At 34.9% G+C, this 27,760-nt stretch overlaps 1 protein-coding gene across 1 annotated transcript; it reads right to left on the bottom strand.

Moving 5' to 3' along the window:
• LOC149084630 (protein argonaute-2-like) lies at positions 1 to 26,974 on the bottom strand. The gene is made up of 19 exons (XM_089235020.1): positions 26,679 to 26,974; positions 24,722 to 25,007; positions 24,403 to 24,520; positions 23,399 to 23,580; positions 23,165 to 23,301; positions 22,330 to 22,552; positions 19,634 to 19,717; positions 19,344 to 19,407; positions 18,383 to 18,454; positions 17,756 to 17,803; positions 12,359 to 12,481; positions 11,079 to 11,212; positions 5,820 to 6,004; positions 5,370 to 5,529; positions 3,990 to 4,080; positions 3,689 to 3,883; positions 3,281 to 3,517; positions 2,216 to 2,415; positions 1 to 410 (listed from the first exon to the last, which is right to left on the bottom strand). The coding sequence occupies exons 2-19, from the start codon at positions 24,979 to 24,981 to the stop codon at positions 302 to 304; spliced, it is 2,622 nt and encodes an 873-aa protein (XP_089091146.1). The 5' UTR covers positions 24,982 to 25,007; positions 26,679 to 26,974; the 3' UTR covers positions 1 to 301.
• Between the last annotated feature and the right edge of the window lie 786 nt (positions 26,975 to 27,760).

Raw genomic sequence — 27,760 nt, 5'->3', positions numbered from 1 at the left:
CCACAAATGATTCTCGCACATGGGCACTTGCTTGTGCACCAGCTATAAAAATAATAATTGATTCTAAGTAATTTGATGCAATAAATTACGCTCGTATAATTTTGGCTTCTCCCTATTTCCCCCTCTTCAAAGTACGGACAGCAATGAATATGTATAATATATATGAATAGTATCGATCATTTTGAATGAATACATGACTTGTGTATGTCATTGATCGGAATGTTGTAGAGGTTAGACGGTATTATATGGTATATGAAAATAATAGGCATGAAAAAATGTAAGCCTCTTCTCCTTTCTGAGATTATGCAAAATACATGACTTTGTTGGTTTCTGAGTGGACGGTAACAGCTCTCGCTAGTGCAGTGGGAGTGCGATCTTCACCATTTGCAGATTGGTGACTGCCATCACCACTGTATTACAAAAAAACAAAGTAGGGAGAAAAAAAATCATTGATCAATTGAATTTTGATAAACGCAAAAAAATTTTCATGATAACCTAAAAATACAATCATAGTTGGAATATGAATACAAACATATATGAATCTTACATTGCCAATTGGCACCCAGGATTATTTTAAATTGCCAAAAGGTTTTCAATATGCCCCAAACGCAGAATATATGGCACCTTAAGCTATAGCCATTGTCAAGGCATCTCCTATGAGACAACATTGCATACACAAACCAAAACTAACATTTTAAATACAATTGCATTCTTTTTTTTTGTAAATAGATTTATGTACAGATGAATTCTGGTTCATTGAATTCAAATAATGAACCTTCGAATTTAATGAAAGAAATTTTTGGTTCATCCTCCTCATGATATTTCTTTACTAGTTCTGATAGAGAACCAAATTTTGGGATATAGCAAACAAAATGTTGTTATAACAGTGACCAAAACAGATTTATACTTTTGCCACCCTTCTCCCATTCTTGTCTAATTTTCTAGATCACTCATTCCTCAAATTACCTGCCATGGACAATAGCCTGCTTAGCCCCTCTCTTGCCCGTCTTCAAGTCACTCACATGCGTGCACATGCTACAGGTCACTCTTTTGGTCCCCCCACTGATCTGGTCTCTTCCTCTCTTTTGATCACTCACATGCTTGCACATGCTATAAGTCACTCTTTTGGTCACTCATTGACCCAGTCTCTTGCTCTCAGGGTCACTCACATGTTTTCAACCTCCATAGGTCACTCTTTTGGTCACCCACCAACCTGATCACTCACTGATCTGGTCCCCTTGTCCCTTTTGCCATCTCACTCACACACATAGTCCCTTGTTATTAAGGCAGAGGCAGATAGCTTCACTGCTTGTTGGGCTGTAAACATTTTGTCACCCTTATCCGATACTACTAACTGACCCCACTCATACTTTGTCACTCTGGTCTATATAAAGCCCATCACACTTATACTTATGGCATTGCAATTGCTTATCCCAAGCTTGTGTACAAGCAATTTGCAATGCACTATCAACAAGCTAACATTAAAGGTACAAGCAATATTCCTTTATAACAAGTTGCAAAATTAGGAAAAACTTGTTATAATAAGAAAAATTAAGTAAAAAGTCTAGTTCTCCTTTTTTTCATGTCAATAGTTACAACTTTAACTAACAACACAAACCACAGTTTACTGCTACTACTAAACCATGCATGCACCTCATACACATTCCTCTGGAATTTCAAACAAATTGGTATATGGAAGGGTGTGTGCGTACATCCATAGTCAAGACGTATTTATGTTAACAGAATTATATTTGTTTTGTGTTATTGCTAGCACTACTATCTGGCTTTCATATTTTAAAGTGAAAATGAGAAATGCTTGAATTTCACATGTTATGCGAGTATCGTGGTGAAGGTCTACATGTGGTTCCAAAACCACAGTTTTGTAAGGAGACTCGTTTGATTGGAACTTACACTTCACAGGTGCTTCCAACTGGTCAGACAGATCGAAATGCAAAACCAATCATGCAAAAACCCATCTGATTTGTATAAAGGTAATGACAAACTCTTGAAGCTATCTTTGATAATTACACCATGTTTTTAGCTGCAATCTTCACAATCTGTATGCATATGTGTCATATTTCAATCAACACAATACATCTATATGCCAACAAGATCTAGACTTAATTATTATTAGCGTGATTGCTACCATGTTATGTTATTACTCCTGCGTAAATAATATCAGTAACACTACTAAAAAGGTTATCATTATTATTACCTGTCATGTTCTTTTTCAACCATATGGTAACGAGCACGGAAAGCAACCAAATGTGCATAGTAGGCTGGAGCTGGAATTGAGACAGACCGGGTACACCTGACGTACGTATGGCAAAGCTGATATGTAAGGCACTGGAGCTCATCAGCAGAAAAATGATTATCATCCCACAGCACATGATAATGAGAAGGCCTACTTGTGCCCTGAGCAAATAAATAAATATAAACATATGATATATAGATTGAGTTAGTAAATGAAACTGCTTGGCACAACAGTAGTCATGGAAGGGAATGCAAATTTAAAAAATAAACATTGCTTCAAACCATGTTTTATTAGAAAAATGAAGTCTAATGAGATTTGCTCAAAATACAAAAAAATTAAACACCAGACAGTTGTTTCAAGGTTAATATAGTGGAAAAAATGTCTCTTATATAATTATATAATCATAGCACACACCACTTGCTGAAATGAAAGCATGTGATTGGATTGAAAGCTGATGCATTACAGTGATGATTAGAGCCTGGATTATATGCACTAAAAAGTGGTGAATCTTTCTACTCTGTGTCAAAAAAGTATTCCCATTGTTTATTAGTTGCTTTTCTCAATTATCAGGACCTGTCTGCTAATGGGCACATCAGTTTTCTGTGTTAATTTTTTCTTTAGTGGTGAAGAAATTATTAATTATTGTATAATTCTTTTGTAGAATGAACATTTCACAAAAGAAGAAGAGACTTTGTAAGTGGAATTGAGATTAACAACACTTTTCAGTGTTCTTCACAAGGCATTGAAATCTAGTGTCATGCTTGAATTTTTTAGTGCCAACACCTATTTTTCAAATATTTTGGTAGTTGAATATATATATATATATCATATTAAAATTAGTATAGATGATGCTAGATTCTTAAATTGATGGACATTGGAAAATAAAATTGATGGAAATTACAATTCATAGGCTTGCCACCTGATTTATGTTGGATTATTAATCAAGGATTGACTTTTTATTGTATTATCGTTCTTCGCTATATTACACCTCAGTTCAAATCATACAGCACAACAAAACATGCTTACCTGTATACCCGCATGACTACAGAGGTAGAAATCGAATTCGGTGGGATGAGTGATGGACACATCTACAGTAGTACCAGCTGGTATGTTTCCACTCTTTCCAGTTTGCTCTTTTCTTTCGGCACAGAACAGTCGCGTGTGGTGCCTTTTCTGAACTAAAATAAATGTTATGCCCGGTTTGTAATCTGCTTCCAGCTGCAGGCATGCTTCCCTCACCGCCAGAAGTTCATGAGTGAGCACCTACGGGAAAAAATATATAATCTCACCGAATCAGCTTTTACTACAAATAGCATCATAACATCTGATTAGTTATGTAGTGCATGTTCATAATTTGTTACATACATTGAGGTACATAACCTTAATACTATAATTGAATCGAATAAAAGTCATTAAATCACACAAATTAAATACCTGATGAAACTGTCCTTCCGAGACACCATCTCTGTAGAAAATTATCCTGAATGGTTTGAATCTCGTTGACTTGTAGAACTGGAGCAGCAGTTCTTTCACCATAGATGCCAAATCTTGAATAACTTCCTGACGATGCTGCTGGACACGTACTGTCGCAGCATATCGACTAGGGTGAGCATCCATGCTGCCAACAGCCTTGACAACAAACATAAGCAAATTATTTGCAAACTGAACATCAAGAACTCAGATACACACACAGTACAGTTTAGCATAAGGCAAGATAGAAAATAGGTATACCCACCGCTGCTATAGAAGGTTTCTTGGTATCTCCAGCAGTGGGATGAGTGACATCAGCTCCTAGAAATATTACTGGTTCATTGAAAACTTTCGGCCTGAAAATAAAATTATTTTTTAAGAATTAAACTACAGTCAAATCTAGATATAAAAATACTCTGCAGACCAAGAAAAAAATATCATAATGTAGGGATTATCGTTATTTTGATAGGCAGTTTGGTATTTGAGTAGAGGCATTTCCAAAAAGACTTGAAAATATATCATTGTATAAGGGATTTATCGTTATATCGGGTATCATTTTGTAGTGAGGTTTTACTGAAAATAGAACTCAATAGAAGAATTCTTCAGCTTTCACAAATAATCAGGGCCATGATACACATTGAAAAGAAAGACGGCAGAGAAATTTAAATTCAGTCAATCTGAAATTATTTCATCATTCCAACACAAAATTTTAATAGCAGTAATTTTTTTTTTTTTTTTTCGATTCTGGAGTGTTACTCATATTTCATGTAATTTGAATGTTACCCTAAAGGTTCAAGTATAATAGAATAGTTTACTATCTACTCCAGGGTTTAAGCTTTTTCTTTTAAACCGAAACACAACTCAGGTCTATCACCATTAACGGGCGATTTACTACCTAGTGAGTTGTGCCGGAGGTGTAACTGTGTGTGTACCTAACAGTCTGAGTGTAGTGTTATGTGTGATTTTTCAGTGCTGCCATCTATATTTCAGAAGTGAAGTGAGTGATGTGTTATGATTGATTTTGTGCTGTTTGTAGGTCTGTTGTCAGGGTTTAAGCTGGATAAAAAATTCCTTTTGCAAAAAAGCGAAAATGGGAGGGAAAAGCTTTAGCAAAACGCTGCAACGCTAATGTAATGATTGATGGTTGGACGTCTACTCGTTGCGTACCTCCTGCACGCATTTCTGCGAAAGTGGTTGCTACTTTTTTCGCATTCTACGATTTTCTTTCGCATTTTGCAAAAAATGCGACCGTAGCTTAAATCCTGATCTACTACCTGCTACTAAATTTGTTCAATGCAAAAAATTTTGTTAAGAAGTCACCAACAAATAAGGCAACTATACAAAAAATACAACTCCTAATGCAGTTCGACACGCAGTGGGCATTGTCTTCAGAGGAAAAAATATTTAACCATTAATCACACTGACTGAGGATCCTACTTGGGTTGGATGCCAAATCTTAACTCTCAGTTGCTCAGTGGAATAGAGTATGTCTACTTCAAATGCTGTGGTCAGAATGAAGCTGAGAGCCTGCACATAAGAATAATGCAGCACCCTTATTGGATGCTTGCAAAACGGAGCTACCCAATTGGTCTATATGAAAAAAAAACCATGTAAATATTTTTCATTGAGTCTGTCACTCACTTACCTTATATGAGGAACTAGAATGCTGTTTATGCCACCAAGCTTGACATTGATTTTGAGACACAGATTGGAAAGTGTTTGTGCTGTTATTTTGTTCACATTTTTTGCCTGCACGCATTGTGTTGCCATACCGAGCACAGTGTCACCAACTCTCTTTACTTCAGCTGCAAGGTGAAAAACAATAATTCATTAAATTGATGGGAAAAATATATTAATTTTTCAAAATCTACAACCAACCATAAAGGTCTATTTCCACGCAACAGTCGCAGCCCATCTCTGTTCTGAAAGATAAGGCTCTTGCCTTTCTAAAACATATTAAAATCTTATTAATCTTCTTCATTGCACCTGAAGAATGTGAATGAGTAGGCTACAAAAGACAGATTTTTTTAAAAACAGAAATGGTAAGTAAATGTTGCATGTGAATAGACATTAAAGCCGGAAAACTTTCAATTACCATAAATTGGTGTTTTTCCTGGCAGTACAACCACAGTAAGCTGCAAGCCAGAGAAGAAAGTCTTCAAGTAGCGAAACATTGGCTCCACCTGATCAGGACCCGTGCCGTACTTACAGAAGCAAGGCTGACCTATTATTGGCATGCCAGCATCGTTGCTTATCCGTTGAAGCTGCTGAATGAAGTGTCTGCAGGAATATAGGTATACACTTTATAAATTTTCATATTGAAATCAATTTTAAGAGTTATTTTTTTTATCATTCTGCTATCTCCCTGTTAGATTGTACATGTTAGGAGAAGGAAAAAGCACTAAGCAATGAAAATGCAATATATTTGTACTTGTTAATTAAAATTTTACTCATGGGTTTTAGTGAAAAAGCACAAAATATCTGAATGCATGTTACAATGAGAATCTAATGTATAATTCAGTCAAACCTCTTTTTCTAGAAACTCTATTTCTGGAAAAAGTTTTCTCTCGAAGAAAAAAAATTCAATGCACTTCCATTCACTGTACTAATTCAATGCATTTTACCTCTGTCTCGAGAAGTAATTTCCAAAAACTCTCTATCTTGAAGGCAACCCACGCTGATAGTGAAAAGCAAGGCTAGATAAATCCTAGGCGCCAATACTAAAAAATTGGTATTAATGCCTAAAATTTTCTTTGTTAGAAAATTACAGGCTGAGAGCAGCATAAAATTTTTGAATTTATAGCTGCATATTTTCCAACACAAAAGAAGGTAAATAATAAAAGGTTAAAAAAAATAATAATAAACATTATTTTGGGCCCTTTTTCTTTGGGTGAAAAATTTTTTGGTACCTAAAGTTTTTTCTCTGGCACCTTAAATTTTTTTTTTTTGTGATTTTTTCAGCCCTGGTAAAAAGAAAACACCTAAATTCTTCTTCTTTTGTGCAAAAATCTGTCTTTTTTTCTGAAGGTGAAAGAAACTGATAAGAAAAGATTCCTATTACAACTTATTGCGTTGATGGATCTTGTCAATCATAGACGGATACTATGATTGACATGGGATAGATACTATGTGGGTGGCTTGTTCAGCATAGCAAAAAAGTCAGCCAACAGAAAATTCAAAAAATTACATAAAAAATTCCCGGGTTTCAAACCAGTCATGTCGCTGATGAAGGATCAGATCTTTAACTGGTATTTCAACGATTCTCGGAACAATGCTGAAGATAAAATTTCAGAAAATTGGGACATTGCCAAAAAGCACTTCAACCTAGAAATTTCATTTTCCGATTTTGTGGAAATGTAATTTCATGACATTCTCTTGCGTTACCTTAATGGATACAAAAATTACTGCTGGATGTATAACGTATGACTACAGTTATGAAAATACAGCGGAAGATGATTCAGAGGAACTAGTATAAGTAACAAGAAAAATGCCAAACATCCTGCACATAAATGTTGCATCATTTTCCGGAGCAAATTAAGATAATAAATCCTGATATATCTTTCTAATATAGATGACATTATGAAGGCTACAAAAAAGCAAAAAATATGCATCAATCTAAGAGCTTATGGTTTCTTTTAAATAAGATATGTCAATAAAATTGGAATTTTAAACAAAAATAAACATATTCCTGTATATTTGCATATAGTGTAATTGAACATTGTGTAATTTGACTAATAATTTCATTAGGATGTAGTAAAACATAGTACAGTATTTTTTTAATTTTTCTCAATTGAAATTTCCATTATCTTTGGCATGTGTGTTTTTCCTTTCCTTCACAAAGAAACAACTATTTCTGGTTCTATATCTTTATCTCGAAATTTTTTTTTGGGCCCATCAGTTTTGAGATAGAGAGGTTTGACTGTACTTTTAACTTATGACAAAAAAGTACACAGAGAGAAACTCCAAGTCTGTTTCATGTAAACTGTTGGCTATAGAAACATACTTTCAATTAGAAGAAGTATTTAAATAATGTACCATCTTAGTTGGGTTATTTATTATACTAAGGGCCATATATGTACCAAGATACAAAAAAATATGCTAATTATACAAACAAATTTTGTCGACAGCAAAATAATGTTGCTATATACACAGGTGGAAAATAAAATCCCAACACCAAAAAGGAGTTATGGTAGATAAACAAAATTTGGAAGGCGTGTTTGCACATCTGAAAGATGACGTTCATTCAAATTTCGTACTAGACGAATAAAAGTGGCACTAGTTGTGCCACTATGATCATGCAACTAACATTTGCTTTAAATATGCAATGTAAATTTCATGAGCGTTATTTATTGTCCGGATTGGACGTTGTGAGCTACAATTGAGTCAAGAATGTCTTTAAGGAGATGAAAAAGGCAGTATCAGCTTACTGAGTTTGAAGGAGGCATCCAATAGGGCTACGAGTCTCACGACCTGTAGTGTGTTTTCCACTAACTCCAAATCACTGCCATCTGTGACATCAGTGGTATCAAATTAGAGCTCATTGAAGGGCGGAGTGGGGATTTCTTCAGATGAGAGCCGTTTCTATCTTGGTGCCAGTGATGGTCATGCGTTGGTAAGAAGGAGACCAGGTGAGCGCGTGGAACCAAGCTGTCTGCGGCGTAGACACACTGAACCTACACCAGGAGTCATGGTCTGGGGAGTGATTTCCTATGACAGCAGGAGCACTCTCGTCGTTATTCCTAGCACCTTGACAGCAAATTTGTATGTCAGACTGGTGATTGAACCGGTTGTGCTGCCATTCATGAGCAGTATTCAAGGGGGTGTTTTCCAACAGGATAATGCTCATCCTCATACTGCTGCTGTCACCCAACGTGCTCTACAAAGTGTCAACATGTTGCCTTGCCCTGGGAGATCTTTCTCACACAGAGTACGTATGGGACATTATTGGAAGACAAATCCAGCATCATCCACAACCAGCATTAACCATTGCTGATTTCACTGACCAATTGCAACAGGCATGGAAATCACAAAATGACATACGGCACCTGTATGACACAATGCAAGCACGTTTGCATGCATGCATTCACAATCGTTGTGACTACAGTGGTTATTAATGTACCATTTCACATTTGAAATGCATTTTCTCATGCTTATATTAACCTGTGACCTTGAAACTTTAATCAAATAAATGTTACCTAAAAGAAACAATTGCTTTGCCTAAATTTCATTCCCCTAAACTGACTTCTTCTTGGTGTTGGGATTTTATTTTCACCAGTGTATATCTAGAGAAATTGTCAAAGGGAAGTAAATCGCTAATTATAGCCCAAAAAAGAAGTGAATCTCATTACATTCTATTGCAAGAGTGTAAAACCTGTGAACTGAGGGGGGGGGGGGGAGGATTGTGTTCCTGTAGGAAAGTATGAATAGTAAAGGGCCGACCATATTCCTTTCATAAAAGTATGAAAAATTGGAATCCATACAGAAGATCACGAATTATCGCCAAAAAATTGAAAAAAAATAAGTAAAGTTGCCAACTACTGTCAGAAAAATTGTTAAAGGTGATTAAAGTCGCCAACTATCATTAAATTTGCTCAAATATCCCCAATCATGGGAAAATAAAAGCCCATTGCGACTCACTATTAAATAAATGTAATTCCCTAAAAAAATATTTTTGACAAATATGTGAAATGAAAATATTTATCTGACTATAATTAATTATTATTACGGTGGTGATTATGATCATATAATTTATAATCTCAATCCTTGATTTCAGTAAAAAATAGAAATTTGACTAAGATTCCTTGAAAATCAGGGGAACAACAGGGCATTTTATAAACAAAAAAGTCAGGCTGGCCAAAATGAGGCTGAATGTCCCATAAAATACAGGTCATAACTCTTATTTCTCACATGGTCCCCGTCCTGTAACTCCCAATTAGAATGTTGTAGCCCCGTTTTTCCTAAGCCAAAAAAAAATTCCCATGTTTTCAAATGCACCATTTGATGATATATTTGAATTAGAAAATTACTGCAAGAAATTACTGAAGCAAAGAACAGCATATAAAGTATGGAATCAGCTTGTCTGTTAGTTCAAATGGTTGTTTCCCTTATTTTCAGTGATTTTTGAATTCAAATAGCTAAGCGAATAGGGCACTTAGGAACATGATTTTTTTTGGGCTCACACACACAGGAGAGACAAGGCAACAACTTTTTAATTGAAAGTTGGAGGACAGGGTCATCATATAAAAAATGAAATTTGATTTATTTTGTTCATATACAACTCTTAGTAAAATAAATGACCCATCTAAGATGGGGTATGTTATTCAAATATTTTTCCAATTACAAGTATGTTTAAATAGTCAACAGTTCACAAGTTATTTGAGGTGAAATAAACACAAGTTTTCACCCTGTTTATGTTATGGAAAATGTGGAGAGGTTAATTACTGACGAAATCCAGTAAGTTACGGTCATGGGCGTAATATTATGTCCAAACATGAGTGAAATACATTCAAACAAGCTCTCCGCTTTCTCTCCTCTCTCTTCACCATCGCGGTACTTAGCAAACCTATTACCTACGGAAGTTGCTTTTCCCTTTTTTCCCTCCTTTCTTTATGTATCTATGTATCTTTCTACTATATACATGTAACAGCGCGAAAAAAAACATCTAAGGTAAAGGTGAAAAGAAGACTCTAAAAAAATATCTATTACTTGCTCCTTATATATATTTTCCCCCTTCTTTTTTCTAACACGCAGTTTAGTTAAGGCAAGGTTACCAGATTTATTGTTGATTCGTTTAGTAGAGATAATCCTAATTTATTGTGAAAACCTTGTATGTGAAGTGGTTAAGCCCAATCACCTGCCATTTGGTAACTTGATAAATTTTACTAATATTGTGAGTTTATCACATTTTACTGTGATTATATATGATCCCCAGGTTATACTGTATGTATGAAAAATATTCTATAAATAACTCCAATTTTTTGGACATTATGCATAAAATTATGTTTAGAATGATGAATTGGATCAGTAATGTTGGTTTTATTTGCACATGTTGATAAATGAGAAGAAAGCTAATATTAACGAGACTGATAATGAATTTTAAGGTTTTTATCTTTTTAACACTCATTTTCCTTCAAATAAATTTTAATGGACAGAGGTGATAATTCTTGTAGTACTTGATCAAACTTACCAACTTCATTTTGGAGCAATGCATAATTGCTGGTAAAAGTGACAAATCTAGAAATATTTAACAAACTTACCAAAATGATTGGTGATTACATATAATAACCGGCAATAATGTATAATTACCAATTTATCACACATATTGTAACATGTACATTCTAGATTAATAGTTCACCTTAGAGCATCATCTCTACATGATCTTTGAGGAGCAAAACAAGCAATGGCCCAAACTTTGATCTCTATGCCTGTATAAAATTGCTTCCCTCGCATGTCCCAGACACCAAGGGTTGGAATTGCTTGAAGTTTTGTCTGCAAAGAATACCATAAAGAAAATTTCAGTTATGTCTACATGATACATTTCATTTGATGCACTCTAATTTCTTGCTTATAATTATCATAAGAAGTCAAATAAGTCAGTGGGGAGAGAACTCCCCCCCCCCCCCGTCAATAATCTAGAACAGACTACATTTACAAATGAAATATTACAACATCATAGGCATAATGTGTGATATGAAAGCATTATTGGCCCCCTCTTCAATTTGAATGTACATAAAGCCAGACATTTTAAACAATGTAATGAAGATTTACTCAATACCCTCAAATTCATGTGATTCATCATACGTGCAGGATAAGATCCAGCAAGTCTAGGTTTAAATTTTGTTTAAACCTAGTAAACGTTGCTCATTTACAATTTTTGGTTTACGAGAAACATCTTTCGCACCTTTTCAGTTGAGACTCTCACAAAGAAAAAAAAAAGAAAAACACAACAACAGACCCTTATTTATATGGTGATGGCTGTACAGACCAGACAAATCTATTTCTCTATTGCCCAACAATTGTAGAAACTTTGATTGGGTATGTATTTCTTTCCCTACAACATGCTTGATGTATTACTTATACTAGAGAACTTCACTAAGTAGAACTTCAAAGTAGTTGAGATCGGGACCTGTTCAGATCATTGGAAAGTTCAGATTAAGGTGACTCGACTTTTAACCCACAACTTTTTTTAAACTGTAATAATATTGAGCATCCCAACAGCTGGAATAAGAGTTATAGATCAGATAATTCTATTTAACAATGTCCAAAAGTAAATAAAATCTGATGCTTTTCTTTCTTTCTCAGAAATGTAATAAATTCATTGAATGAGAGCGATAGTGTGCATTGAGTGGGTGGTGGGAATGCGGCAGCTGTTTGAATTACACAAGTTTTCCGATTTGTATATTGATTCAGGTATGTGCTATTTTATGTGTGACATGTAAATTTTCATTGATTTGTCCAGCCCAGGTGTAGACATCATCAACTATTGAAACTTTATAATTCACAAGTTGTTCAGTCAATCAAATCATATTTCAAAATGATTCAGCAAATTTATAATAGCTTACAAACAAACTTGTAAGTAGATATTTACTCATATAATTTTTATATAATTTAATTGCAACAAGAAATTAAGCTCACCCTTCCACCATATTGCAGTTTTGGGGGTGGCAGAACACGTCCTTTGACTTCCATCATGGTATTTGAAATAGACAGACCAAACTCTTTCACATAAGGATCTTGATTGAAATCAGCTTTCTGAACCTATTTGAAGGGAAAAAAAAAAGCCAATAAAAAAATTAAAATAATATTCCTGATATATATATATATATATATAGAAGCATAAATACTATACTTGTGTATAAGCCGAGTTTTTCTGTGGAAAAATTTGTTCCTCAAGTAGGGTGGTCGGCTTATACTCGGGTCAGTTTTTGATGAAAAAATATTGACCCCCCAAAATCAGTAGTCCTTTTTGTAGCAGAGTTCGAGGAACAGGTATTATTGGTATGATCTCATACCAATGTATGTTCAAACCCCACAGAACCGATGTCAAACCGAGGCAAAGAAATCAAAAACATCATTGGCTTTGATACCAGGTGAGCTAACGTTGATTGTACAGCCTTTAGATGTGAGCATCAACAAGCCTCTCAAAGACTATTTGGAAAATTTGTGGATCGAATGGATGAGTTCCGATGATAAAGAAACAACTACTACAAAAAAGTGGTGCCTTCAAGAAACCTGACATTGGCCTAGTGTGCCAATGAATAATGAATACACGAGGCGTAGAATTCTGCTTCCGCTGATCCTTGAAAAAGTGTTGCATCAGCAATGCGATGGGCGGAACTGAAGATGATATTCTCTTTGAAAGTGACAATGGCGATGATAGCCCAGATAAGGATAAAAACGAATATGCCACACCCACTATGATGATCCGATGGATTACGATGAGCTTGGAGACTCAGAAGAAACGGATTAAAAAGTTTGAATCATTTTCTAATGTAAATTTCCACAAGCTATTTGTTTTGCATGAAAATATAAGAATTTTTCTTCTCTAAAATGCACAAATTTTTTGGGGTCTGCTTATACACGGGTTTTCAATTTATTGTGGTTTTGGTAGTCCTGAAGTGGGGGGGGGGGGGTTTGGCTTATACACGAGTATATACGGTATACATCTACAGGATGGGTAGCAATTTTTTAAAGTAAAAAACGCTTGCTTAACAGAGCGAGGGAAAAAATTCCTTAAATATTTCAGCAGAAAAGTATGTGATTAACATGTTAAATGACCAGAGATTTACTTAGAATCTATTTACACTTTCTCCTAAAATAGCCAGAAGTTGGAAAAAAAAGTTGAAAAACTTCTTTTTAACCTATTTGAAAGTAGTAATGTTCATTTTGTAGGGAATTTAGTTTTGAATAAAGAAGAATAATCAATATTCGTTACGCATTTTGTATGAGGAGAAAATGACATAAATCTGTTTGATTACAAAAATTAAATGAAGTCAAAGAATGAGAAACAAAAAGGTATTCATTTTTTTCGCAAAAATCAATTTAAATATTGCAAGAAAACAGTATAACATGTATCATTCATACATTTTGAATACTAAATTAATTTTCCATTAATTTTTTAGTCTTTACAGGGTTCGGAACAAAATCTGCTTGAACATTTCCCTGACTAAACTCAAAATTTTCCCTCACCAAAAATGCATACACAGGGTTCGCACTCAAAAAACTAGAAAAAGTAGGATTGGGGGGGGGGGCCCCCCCCATCATAGCATAACATTAAAAGAGTCCATCAAAAATCCCCCCTTTTTTAAATTCAAAAATAATTTATTTTTTCACAGCACTATTTTAGTTATCCTATAAGACTGACACAAGCTTAAGTAAAATGACAGGAATGACTTGGCAACAAAAACAATTTTTGGCCAAAACAGTGTACCAGCAACCACAAATAATTCTTTTGTGTCTCTCCCCACCATATGTAACCTTTTTTTGAGGAGTCTTCCAAAGTCCAGCGTGTAAACTCTCTTCCTTGATGTGGAACAAATTATAAAGACATGCAAGTTTTTTAAAGAATGGCCCTTCTTCGCGAACACTTCCAAAATGTGTAAATTATAGGGTCCAATGTAAATAAGTCCAGATGAACTGGATGGTGTTACTGCACTGTCCATCTTTTTTAAAGGGATTTGTTTACATTTTACTGTTCAATGCCAGTGTCATAATTTTTGATAAATGAAGCACACTTTTATTTCTAGCTCTTCGCAGAGCTTTGTGAACATTGTTTATGCTTGTATACATGTCCTAAAAATACAGAAGACAATCCAATGCTATTGGGACAGAGTCACAAAACCTAGAATAAGTGGTTCTTAACTAGGAGTGCGAAAGAGCATTTTAAGGGTGCGAGATCAAAAATATCAAAACAAAAAACATGTTGACTGATTATTCAGGAAAATTAAAATCAGGGGCGGCTTCCAATCCAGATCAATTTTAAGAAGTTTTTTGTGGAAGTTACAGCCTCTAATTTATCAGATTCCAATCTTGCAATAAGTTTACAGATAAGATCTTGAAAAAAGTTTCAAATAAAAAAAAGAGCAAAATGTTTGGAGTTTTGAAATATTTTTAGAAATGACTTGCACTTTGGAGGGACAGTCTTAAAAACTCATCCCACACTTAATGGAATATCTTTTACTGCTAGGCCAACAAAGGTTGCAGGCTTACCTCAAAGAGACTTGTTGTCAGGGTTTAAGCTGGATAAAAAATTCCTTTTGCAAAAAAGCGAAAATGGGAGGAAAAGCTTTAGCAAAATGCTACAATGCTAAGGAGCCATTCAAGTATTACGTCAGCAGATTTTTAGCCATTTTTGACCCCCCCCCCCCTTGTCAGCAAAAGTACAGCAAAACACTGACCCTCTCCATCCCTTGTCAGCAAAATTTAGTTAGCAGCTTAGAATATTTCATACCTTCAAAAAGGGTGGTTGATGACTTAAGCAACCCTCAACCCCCCCCCCCCTTGTCATCAAAAGTCAGCAAATCCAAAACCCCCTCCTCCCACCCGATGCTGACGCAATAATTGAATGACCCCTAATGTAATGATTGATGGTTGGATGTCTACTCGTTGCCTACCTAAACCATGGTTTTAACCAAGTGGTGTTTTTCAAAAATCGAATAAAAGTGGCCTAAATATAATTTTTTCCCTTGAAAAATATCATATTGGTTCATTTTATTAGTCAAAAAGTTTTTTCATTCTTACCACATTTTATATTTTAGGGGACATTCTGATGGTATATCTTCAAATGGTATAAGAGGTTTTTTTCCAAAAACTCTCATAAAAGTGGCCGGAATGTATATTTCTTTCATATAAAGTATCTTAGTTATTTAAAGTGATTGTAACCATTGGCTATATTCGGATGCTCTATTTTTAGAAAATTCATGAATAAGGATTGCATTACACATCTAAATATAGTGCTGCATTATCTCACAAGGGTTTTTTTTCCCCTTCACAAAGAAGCAGCAACAGTAGTGACACCATCATGATAGGAGCAGGTGGTCTTGTAATCAAATAACGACACCAGCTGTCCCTAAAGGACAAAGACCAGTATACTAGTAGTTACATTACCCCACAGACATTTTCATTTTCTTTCCCATAAGAAGTACCACATCTCATACAGACGTCCAATATTCGTCTTAAAATTCAATAATTTTTTTTATACTTTCACCATTAAGCCCAGATAATCAAGGTTCTGCTGTATAGTAGTAACAGATTTATGAAAAATAATCAGCTATGCACAGGGTGATTATAATTTAAAGTTTTGATTTCAAACTATACAATAAGAACTACTGGTCAGAATGATTTGAAAATTTGTATTAATACTCCTGAAGCAATGAAAATTTCTATGGCAAAAGAAAAGAGAAAAAGTGCAAAATGTGCACGTAGATGATGCTGTACTTGGCCAGCAGGATACCATTTTGTGTAACCACATCATTTCCGCACTTCAACATCATCAGAATACCAGCAAAGCAGCTGCTGAACACCCATTTTGATAATAACAGGATGGCATGACACTTAACTGGCCATCAGTTCACTTGACCTTAACCCTTGCAACTTCTGGCTGTGGGGGGGGGGGGGGGGGGGGGGGACTCAAAATGTTATGAACAGTGGTCGGATTGCAAACTCCAAACTTTGGTGAATTGCAAGCTTCAGCGCATCCCCTATATGTTAGAAGTTCCTCAGGAATATTAATGTGGGAGAGCGTTGGTTTAATAAAGTTGAATTGCAAGCGCAGCCACATCATGACCATGGCATACTTTGATCTGTTGTTGAATAAACATTTTTGTGCTTTCACTTCATAGCCAGAACACAGTGGACAACATATTTAACATTTCTTAAATAAGTTTTAATTGTTCAATTACTTCATTTTTGTAATGTTTCCATGAATTGTGAAATCGTGCAATGCTAATTAAGTTAGCATTTTGCCCTGACTAGCTATTATTTCCATTCTGTAAGCAAATTTCCCCACGTGTTGGATGAGTACAGTGTCGTTAATTTTACATTTTTAAATATTTCCCCCCCCCCTTATCATTTAAAATTCCATTTCTTCAGGAATATTCATGTAAATTTTGAAGTCATTCTGATGATGGTTCCTTTATTAAAATGTTTTGAAATCAGAATTTATAATCACCCATAATTTAATATCGTAAATCATCGCTAATTAATCGGCATTATTTGTGCTTCATTAAATACATTATATTCACCTAATTTTATGTTTTTGCAAAATAGCTTCCTAATTAAGCATACTGAAAGTAACCAGAGAAAAAAACCTTAATGTTATTATTAACCATATAATATAAAGCATTTTCAAACACAAAGTAATTCATTGAATTAAGCAAAAAAAAAAAAAAAAACTAAACTGCAAGAATGGATTTTTGTTAAAATTTAAGAAATACTTGTAGATTAATTAATATGGGAATAGTGTTAATTACATTAATAAACATTTTATTTTAATTAATTATTAGAAGTTTGAATGATTTTTCAGAAATTTTATTGCTTTTAATGTCAATGCTATTTAAACCAAAAAAACAGGGGTTTTTTTTTATTCAAAAAAAAAACAACCCCTGGTTTTTTTACCAACCCTGCTTTTTCTAAATATTAAGAATTTTCCCTGACTTTTGACAAATATTTAGCATTTTTCCTGACTTTCCAGGTTGATGGGAACTCTGCTCTATACAAAAATTTGAATTCTGTTAATGGGAACATTAACACCATTTGAGTGAAAAAAAAAATCCCTCCTATACCCAAAGTTATTCTATTTGTAAGGACCTAACATGGTACTAAAATATATATACTAAAAGGATTATTAAGAAGTCCCTAACGAATAAGGCAAATACAAGAAAAGGATTAGCCCGTATCTACTGGTCAAGTCTATTATCGAGTAAACAAGCAGTGCATGAAATTACTGATGTCCAAAAGTTTACAAGCATTCAGAAAAAAAGAATTCGGAAAGAAAAAATATTCCACAATAAGCTAATAAGTATGTATACTTACCAAAGTATTTATTTCTTTCTCTCTATCCGGAGCTGATCGAGCAGTTGCCTAAAAAAAGAGAAATGAAATATATGGTAAGCATTCTCAGGAATGAGAAATGAAATTTATAAAATACTCAAAAATAAGCAGAGTTGAAGATACCATTCAAGGAATGTTACTTTTAGTTTAATGAGGATACAGTCACTACTCAATTCACAAACCTCCAATTTATAAAACATGTTTTTATGAACTAGTCCACTGGTCCTGAGCAATTTTTTTAAAAACATATTTATCACTTACAAACTTTCAATTTCATAAACTGATTATTTAAGTCTGTTCAATTTTGTAAAAACGAGCAAAAGAAACATATCCATAGAGATACATGGATTCTAGTAACCCAAACCAATATTCATGTTCAACTTATAATGGATAGAAACTGAACGGTGGTAGACAACTATGTGACAAATCTAGTATTTATTGTCATAAAGGTTTCTATGAGTATATGATGAAAAATTCAAATAATCAAAATAAAATCAAGTTATTGTTTCAGTATAAAAATTTAAAAGTTTTTCAATGTAAAATAGGATGTGTATAAGAGAGTTAAATTTTGTAGTTTAACTAACTTTTGTAGATTAAAAATAAACCAACCTTGATCATCGTAGATGTTTGCATATCCGATAGCTTCTTTATACAACGTTGTCCAGCTACGATGTTGCAAACCTATTGGAGATAAACAAAAAACAAGTGGAACTTATATGTTTGATCATGCAACAAAACTCCTATATATAGTGATATTCAAGGGTATGAGAAACATATCTTTATAAAGGAGTGGTTGTTATAGATGGAATGTTTTAACACTATAAAAAGTACATTGGGAATGTGCTCTGGACTTGAGTATGCTGCAAGATTTTGGAGACCATACCTACAGAGGGACATAGACTTGGTTGAAGGGGTGCAGAGAAGAGCTACATGTGTCCTTATTGGCACACGGGGCTTGAGTTATGAAGAGAGACTTCATTTTTTGAATATGTTTACATTGAATGAACGCAGGTGTCGAGGAGATATGATTGAAGTGTTCAAAATTTTCAATGGGATGGACCATGAACTTTTAGTACACCACCAATCGACTGCTTTTACAAGGGGACACCAGTATTGATTGGTGAGGGACAATGCAAGGCTATGGTGTCGCAGGGAATTTTTCTCTAATAGGTTGTTAATAAATGGAGTAACTTACCCCCGGAGGTAGTAAATTGTAACACAATTGACACGTTTATAAAGAAATACGATGAACATGTTGGGGTAAATCGAGAAGCTATCGATACTTAGAATGAGACAACCATAAGTGTATTTTATGGGCATTGTATAATATTTTATCATGTGTATATATTGTTTATAATTCTTATTAATTGCATTTTTAATTGGGTTGCTGTATTTTTGAAATATATGACATCCATATTTTTATGGGCATCTTTTTCTCAGCCACCTCGTTGGGCATTTTGCCTGTTGTGGCTTTGTATTTGTAATGGAGATGGATATCATTAGGTAGGCAATTGTCCTTATAGAGGTTATCAACCAATATAAATACAAATAGATATCTGATGATACTCACTTCTAAAGGCAAATATGTGTGTTTATGCTCTTGCCCAACTTGTAAGCATGGCAAGTGAGGATACCTAAAATTCAATAAGAGACAAAGCAATGAGTTTCTGTGCAATCAAGTAAATTTCACAACAAAGTAAGCTATAGCTATAATTTCGATTTGAAATAAAAAGCAATCAAGCAATTTTTATACTTATCAGAAGAAATGTATTTTTGCCAATTTAGTGATTCTAAGTGAAACATATTCTGCCAAAATATAAGATAGCCCAAACAAAAATTTACCATTCACATAGTACTTACCTTAGTTTCATCTTGTATTTGTCAGCAAAATATTTTGCGACCGTACATTCCACGGTCTGTCCATTTTCAAGCTGCAAGGGAAACCTGCGTAGATAGGAATTGAATGATAATCCAGTATTCATTGCTTTGAAATGATGTTACAATGCTGTAGTTAAAAGATACATTTAGACTAAATCATTCCTATCACAAAATTGTCATTTCACCAGCACGAGTGCTAAATTAGACAAGGATCATTAGTCTAAAGCTGATTCAAAAGAGCTAAGTTTCTTTGTCTGCTCATTTCTTCTAATTCAAAGAGCTATGCCACTCCCTATGATTAGAAATAAGGCCAGTTGAACCAGAAGCTATGTATGCTACCATACTAAGCCATTTTTATGTCACGTTATGTCTGAAAATTAAAATTATGCCTGAAACATACTTGACATAAAAACATCTAAAAGTACCTACTTTTCTAAGTACTTGTCTATAAAATAGTACTGGAGTTAACATTATAAATAAAATTTTTTGATATAATGCGTCTCGAAATGGTGAGCACTATAATAAATTTTGGACTATGTATGCCATTTTATGCAAAACAGTCATTTTTCTATCACATTTTAAGCAAAGTTTGTGAAACATTTGAAACAAAATTTCAAAAAATTCTATGAAATGTTTTATTTTCACAGTATAGTCAGCTAGTAATGATGCAGGATATGAGCTAAAATCGAAACAATTGTATCACATGCTCATAGGTTACACCCAAACATCTCATTTTACAGATCATGTATAAAACACTATAATTAGACAAATAGAGCTTAGATTCAGTTCATCACCTTAACAATATACGACAGAATATAATATTAAAATTTTGTAGTGATACAATCAATAGATTTCCAGAAATCATGTTACAAACTCAAGTAAAAGGTGAAAATAATATTATTCGTAAAACACTTTTGAAGTTTTTATTTACATAATACTTGATGCAAAAATGCAACACCAAAGTCAACGTGACTTTAGGGTCGAATAAGAGGAACATAATTTTCATTCAAGAACCAAAAAATACCAATAACGCACAAATGAAATTAAATTTTGTGTTTAACTTACTGTTCAAGTTTTTTTTTTTAGAATTTAATAGTATTACCCAACATTAGACATTATTCTGGAGTACAAATTTAATTTTCAAACTGCATTGGAAAGAAACACATAGCAAAAAAGCTTGCAAGAATTAACAAGAATCCCTTAAAGTTAGAACATCACAAACAAAATTAATAGATAGGCCATAGCTTTGAATTAGCCACCAGCTAAAAATTAATTTATAAAGATACATAAGGTTAAGGTAAGTGTACCAGTATAGTGGGCTACTTGTTTTAAAAGTTGAAAATTATAAAGATAGATTATGAGAAAAAATCACATTGTTATAGTTTTCAGTTTGTGTTGAAGTTAGATGAATTTTTCTGAAAATTTGGTAAAAAGGGAGTGTTGCTTCACCTGATACTTAGCACTTTTTTAAAGTCATGTTTGTATTAAATATTTTTTCTCCTCCTCAGTACATTTCATTTTGTTTTAAAGTGTTATTATTTCACGTTAGTATATTCTTAACATTTTATCCATTGTGGTTTAAAGACATGAACTTGATGGTACATGAAGTCTAAGGGGTGGCCCACTTTAGGATCAATAATTTTCAAATTGCTGCAATAGCGGGCCACATGACCTTATGGCAATTATAAATTGTGCTAGAAACAATCTAAATTATGCTATTGTTGAGCAAATAACATCTTTATCTTTCAAGTGTTTTTTTTCCCGGCCAGATATGCAATATGCTTCGATATCTCAATGAGATGGGAAGCGGGGTGTGTTTGGTTTTCAAAGGGCCAGATATGCCAGCATTTGTAGAACAAAAAAAAAAGCCATAGTTTCCCCAATGGCAAATTCTAAAATGTTTCAGTATTTTAGGAAAGAATAAAAAACACAAACACTAAAACTTCCGAAGCAGACAAAATCAAGAGTAAAAATAAAGAAAACAAATCGAAACAAAAATAGAAGAATCTTCAGTGATTTTGTATCTTTTATATCATTAAACTAAAAATAGTGCTCAAAAGGCATTTATGTATGGTTCAGGAAATAAAAAGGTAAAATTATATCTGTTCAAGGTTTGAGATCAATAAGAATACTAAGTCTTGTTTGAGTAGAAAATGTGTTCAAAATAACATTTCCAGATCATAATCACAGCTAAAATAAAAAGTTCACCACCTTGTCTTTTCCATGGAAAAAGTACTGGTACAAGAGCGTGAACTGAAAGAGTTTTTGATGGAAAGTGTTATTACAGACATGGTTATTAAACTTGCATTATTTTTTACAGTTATGTTAATAACAATGAAGGTAAAGTATAAATTTTTTTTGGGGGTCCTTTTCATTCAGTTTTTGGGGGCCCATAATTGGTGGGCTCACTACTGGTGCACAGACTAAGTGTACATTTTTATTTTTTTACAAAATTTTAGGCCGTCTTAAATGTAATGTTTAAATAATTAAAATTTAAGTTCTAAATGTAAATTAATTAAAACATATATTTTGAATGTAATGAATTAAATATTCTTAAGTGGCCCACTACTGGTGCATTTACTTTATACCATAAAATTATAGTACATTTTATCAAAACAATATCTGTAAGTAGCGATTGCCAAAAAAGAAAAAAAAACCCCCCATTCAAATATACTTACGATTGCAGCTGAGCAGGCCGCCGGGTCACATTGCAAACCCTATACTTGCGTCGCATGTTGCCACAGTGCGTGATCTCAATCTTCAGCCCTTTTACTTCTTTGGTGAATTTTACTCTTTGAGAATCTGTCAATGTTTTCTTCTGCTCACTGATATCTCTGATGTCGAGCACTTCGCACATGAATTCTGTCACTGGCTGGCATTTGTAGAATGCTGTTGCAGATACTGAAGAAGAAATAAGTGTATTACTTCTGTTGAAAATCACAGAGCTTTTCCAATGGAATAACATAAGAACTTGACATTAGATCTTGAATATGCCAGTTCAGAGTGCAAAAGCAATGTTAAAGGAAAAAACATGTTCAAAATTACTACTAACCTATACAGTACATACACCTCATACATATTCCTCTGCATAATTCCTAACAAATCGGTACATGCTGGAATGTATGTTCCGAGTGTAAGTGTGGCCACTAATGTATTTATATTAGTTATGCATAGTTGTATATATGTGTATGCAATTTGTCTTCTATATTTGGAAATGAAGATGGTAAATATGTGAATTTTCATGTGATGCGAGAATTACCTGAAGGTCTGCCTGCTCTCTGCAGACAAAATTACTCCTCCTCCTAACCATTTCATGACTCGCTACTCTGTCTCAATAAAGAAAAAAAAAAGGTGGTCAAAGAAGACCTGGGTAATGCTGGAAGCTGTGAGCATGTGTGTTGTGAACCTAATGTGAAGTTTGTTTCTGTGTAATGCATGTTGTGATGCCGCCATCTGCCATCTATATTTTGAAAGACAAAATTACTGAAAGCTGGAAATAAATATGACTCTCACCATCAATATTAAGCATCATTTTCCACTGACTTGGACGAACACTTTGATGGAACCCGAACCAAACTTCTCTTCCTCCACCAAGAGGGTGATAGTATCCATCCGGAGAGGAGAAAAATGATCTTCCAACAGGAGTATAACTGGAATATTAAAGGATTAAATAGAAGTTCAGTTCCACAACATTTACCATCAACTCTATAATAACCACTTTACATGAATTCACTGAAGCATACTTACTTCATACTGGGTAGATGCCTCATGACAACATCCAATGCCTGCATGGTGTCCATAGGAATAGTCCTTGATCTGCCCTGCAGGGCCTCGTCTAATGCATAAAGATCAACTCTAGCCATCCAACGTATAGCTACGCGAAACACCCTGTCTTTCCCTTCCCCTGGTAAAGTCACTTCAAGCTCGATCTGCAAAAAAATCCAACAAAACAAGCACTGTCATCGCTGTCCCTAAATCAAGTTCACATTAATATCATATTCTACCTCATGTATATTGATGTCCACTTCAATATAGTCAGTGTTCATTATAATGACCTACTTGACCCAACAGAATTCATATTTATATGGAATAAAAAATTATACAATTGGTGTTTATTATAACAACCCTCCCTGTTAAACAGAAAAATAGCGTTATATTGGGAAGTAAAGAATTTTTGGCTGTAGGTGGATTTGCACTAACAATCTCAGAATCTGCGAGAATCAAGTTTGGATTGAGACCAAATGATCCATCTTGGAAAACCCTGCAACCCAAGTTTGGATCCTGACTCGGAGGGCAAGAACTTCTAATATAATGGGTTAATGTCAAACACAATTTTTGCAAAAAAAAAGTATTTTGTGCATTTCTGTGTGAAAAAGAGGTGGAGCAGAGCTTCCATTGGACATTGTTTTGGATTGAATGATCTTTGTTGGTCGTTATATTGGATTAATAATAACATGGGATGATTATGAAAAAATTTGGGACTTATTGCTCGAGTCATTATAATGGAACAGCCACAATAATGGATGATTCTTATAAGTGTCGACTGCTTCAACTTTGTTATAATGTGAGCAGCTTCAGTGAATGCATAAGATTAGGAAAAAATAATAAAATTTTAATAATTACATGCACACTATGGGTGTCGTCGACACCCCGAATGAGCACTGTGAACTGTATCTAAAAAAGAGAAGTTCTGGATCTTTTCTGAACATAGTGATAGGAATGACACAATTTAAATGAAAAAACAAACATACCCGCTCTCTACCAAGAGGAAGGTCATCTTTTGTATACATGTTCTTCCTGCCGTCAAACACAGGCTTCTGAGTTGCAAACATCTTTGAGTATGACTGCACCATAGTTTCAATAATCTCTCTAAAATAAAGCATTTAAGAAAAATATTTCATATATGGATTGTAAGTTTTTACTCAAATTGAAAGATGAAATGAATGTTGTCAAAAATGACAATTAAATTTGAGATAAATGATTGATTTCGGATGAGCATAACAACGTAGATATTTCAAATTTTGCAACAGCCTCTCTGTCTTCAATGACATAACCTAGTTTTTTACTGACCTGTTGACTTTACGAGGACACTTGTCTGGAGTGATTGTGACTTCATAATGGTTGAGGAAGCCTTTCTTCACGCTAATCTGGAAATGATTCGCTCTCAATTTGATGGTGCGGCCTTCTTGTCCAATGTTAGGCCGCCGAGGACAGATGAAAGTAGGAAGCTCAACGGCAGGTGTCACAGTACCAGATGTCGATGCAGAAGTGGAAGCCTGTGGTATAGGAGTCGCTGCAACTGTCACTCCTGGTGGAACAGGTGTGGCCATGCTTCAAGCTTTTATCAACCCAACACCTGGTGAAAAAAGAAAAAAAATTAGAGAAATACAATGATTAACATTATAAGTTTGATACTCGATGGTAAGAATATCATAGAAATGTTTAATTCTCATATATAAACTTGCAGGCTATACAAATGTTTATTCCCTCCTGGTTTCCAGCTGCACGATTTAATCGTGCAGCTGTAAACCCAAGAATCTTATTACTTATTCACACATTGGAGCAGGGGTTCTTAACCAAGAGTTCCTGGAGCAATTTTGGGGGGGGAGGGGGTTTGTGGGCTTGGATGAGAAAACAACTAACTCATCTTTACATTGTGAATACTATTCTGTAAAAAGATACACATGTACCCCAAAGCAGATTGTTTGCATTGTTTTGCATTAATATAATTTCCATAATAGTATTTTTTAAATTTTATTCTTAAAATTTTTCCAGATTGTTCTGCAGTGGCACTGGTTATTCTGCAACGTACGTCATAGATTTCAGCATATTCTGCTTTGGTTTACCCCATGGGGGAGCTGGGAGAGGTGCTGAAGAATCCATGAGATGTGTTTGAGAGCAAAGAAATAATTGAAATAACAGTGCTGCCGGAAGTATGGGTGCTCGTCTTGAGCATTACATTTGACATTTTAATTTATGAATCAATTCTACAGAGTTTGGACTGTGGGTGCTGAAGCACCTACAGCTACGACAACACTGGACCATGACATAATGCAGGGGAAAGTGCAGATTGAAAAATATTGATCTTTAGTAACAGGTTATCAATCCCACTGTATTAAAGTCATTTTGCATGTTTAAGCGAGTATTGGGTGAACTGTAGGAGTGAAGTATGTCACTCAAGACAGAAAATGTGCTTGGGATTGCTTGTGAACTTGACATGTGTCATCAGCCACTTAAATGAACTGGACCTGCATACAGGTCACTCAAATGATTTGGAAATGCTTGGGGTTGCCCTTAAGTGATCTAGACATGCGATATTGGCAGCTTAAATGAACTGAAATGTGTCATGGACCCTAAAGCGATTTGATAATCTGCAGACTTGGACTCGAATAATCATGGAAATGTATCGTCAACCACTTAAACGAACTGTAAGGGGTGCTATGGTCACTCAAGTGATTTGCAAATGTGCTTGGGGATTGCTAGAGTGATCTAGATATGCATCGTTGGCAGCTTAAATGATCTAAAAATATGCCATGGGCCATGTTAGAGGACTCCAAGGGCCACATCTGGCCCACGGGTCAATAGTTAAGCATGTATGCAATAATCATTCACTAATAAAACCAAAAAAAAAAAATGAAAGCCTTTCCTCACCCCCCCCCCCTCCAAGTGGGGTATCTGATCAAAAATGCTCATGCAATGACATGTACAGGGGGGGGGGGGAGAGGGATGAATGGCATGATCTGAATATTGAATAGAAGCACGATGATTCAAAAAACCAATCAAAACATGATAACATGAACAAGAAATGAATGTGAACACCGCGCCATCTCCGAACCATCAAAACGACTATACACTACAGTTTGGTGACCTTTGGCCTAGATCCTTTTAATAATACCGCGCAATACACAATGCAATTACAATACAATAAAGACCAACAACAATTGTATTGCACAACAAAGAGAACGCCATAGAATAAATTTTTAAAATGAAGGCCATTAATTAATTAATATTCATGTAAACTGCTTACCTGCGTGCTGAGAGGAAAGCGTGTATAAACAAAGGTGTCCTTACAATAATGCAGACCCCGCAAAGATTCCCATCGAGCGTCCGTCTGACGGCACTAATTTAACACAAACAGCCGCTATAAATTTTTTTCTTCTTCACGTCATTCGACGTTTTTCGTAGAAATCAAAATACGAAAGGAAGCTACGAAAATGGCATGATGATGATGAACGAAAATGTTTCAAAAATGATGGTCCGAGGAAGGGAAAAAAAAAAAGCACAACACAGACATACACACAACAACACGACGGACGCAACTGCGAGCAAAGAAGACGGGAAACGTAACTATTGCACTTCCGTTCTCAAACTTCCGGTTTTTTTTTTCCCTCTCGTCTGCTACCCTGTCTCTGAACAAGCTTCGATAGATGTCGCAAGTATCGCTTAGGGCAAATGCACAAGCTCGGTACACGTTTATTCAACTGACCATATGTGCTCGAGAGAAATGCGGTTCATCCTTAGAGGAGGAAATATATACTGCTCAAAACAAGTAGGCAAGCAAGCAAAAAAGTGAAGAAAACCGTGCGAGACAGCACGTAGTGGCATACAATGGATAGTACACGCGTATCAATGCGCAATATAGAAAAAAGACGTACAAAAATTTGGAATTAAGCTTTAATTCTTTGAAAATATGGAAAAAACATGAAAAGATGATTTAGGGCAACAATTTGGTTACATGTAAACGATAAAAAAAAGTACTGTTTAGACATGATTCATGAGTTTTAATAGGGCGTGTGGTCTCCTCGAACAGCTAAGACTGCTGCACACCTGTTTGCCATGGATGCGATGAGGTTATCGATCAGACTTTGGGGAATACTGTTCCACTCCTCAAGAAGTGCAATCTGCAAGTCTCGGACAGTAACAGGCGGCCTTGGTCGCGCAGCAATGCGTCGACAGGATTCAGGTCAGGAGAGCATGCTGGCCATTCCATACGCTGTATTGTTTCAGCTTCAAGCATGTTCTCCACCAGACGAGCTCTATGCGGTCGGGCATTATCATCCTGGAAAACAAAGGAATCTCCAATGGCTCCAGCGTAAGGGATGACATGAG

Source organism: Pholcus phalangioides, unplaced genomic scaffold (assembly GCF_987345545.1).
Source record: "Pholcus phalangioides strain wild (caught in Gottingen) unplaced genomic scaffold, Ppha-v1.0 ptg000008l_1, whole genome shotgun sequence".
In the NCBI taxonomy this organism is placed as follows: Eukaryota; Metazoa; Arthropoda; class Arachnida; order Araneae; family Pholcidae; genus Pholcus; species Pholcus phalangioides.
The sequence above is the reverse complement of the archived record's forward strand: the minus strand, read 5'-3'. Positions and strand labels throughout refer to the sequence as shown.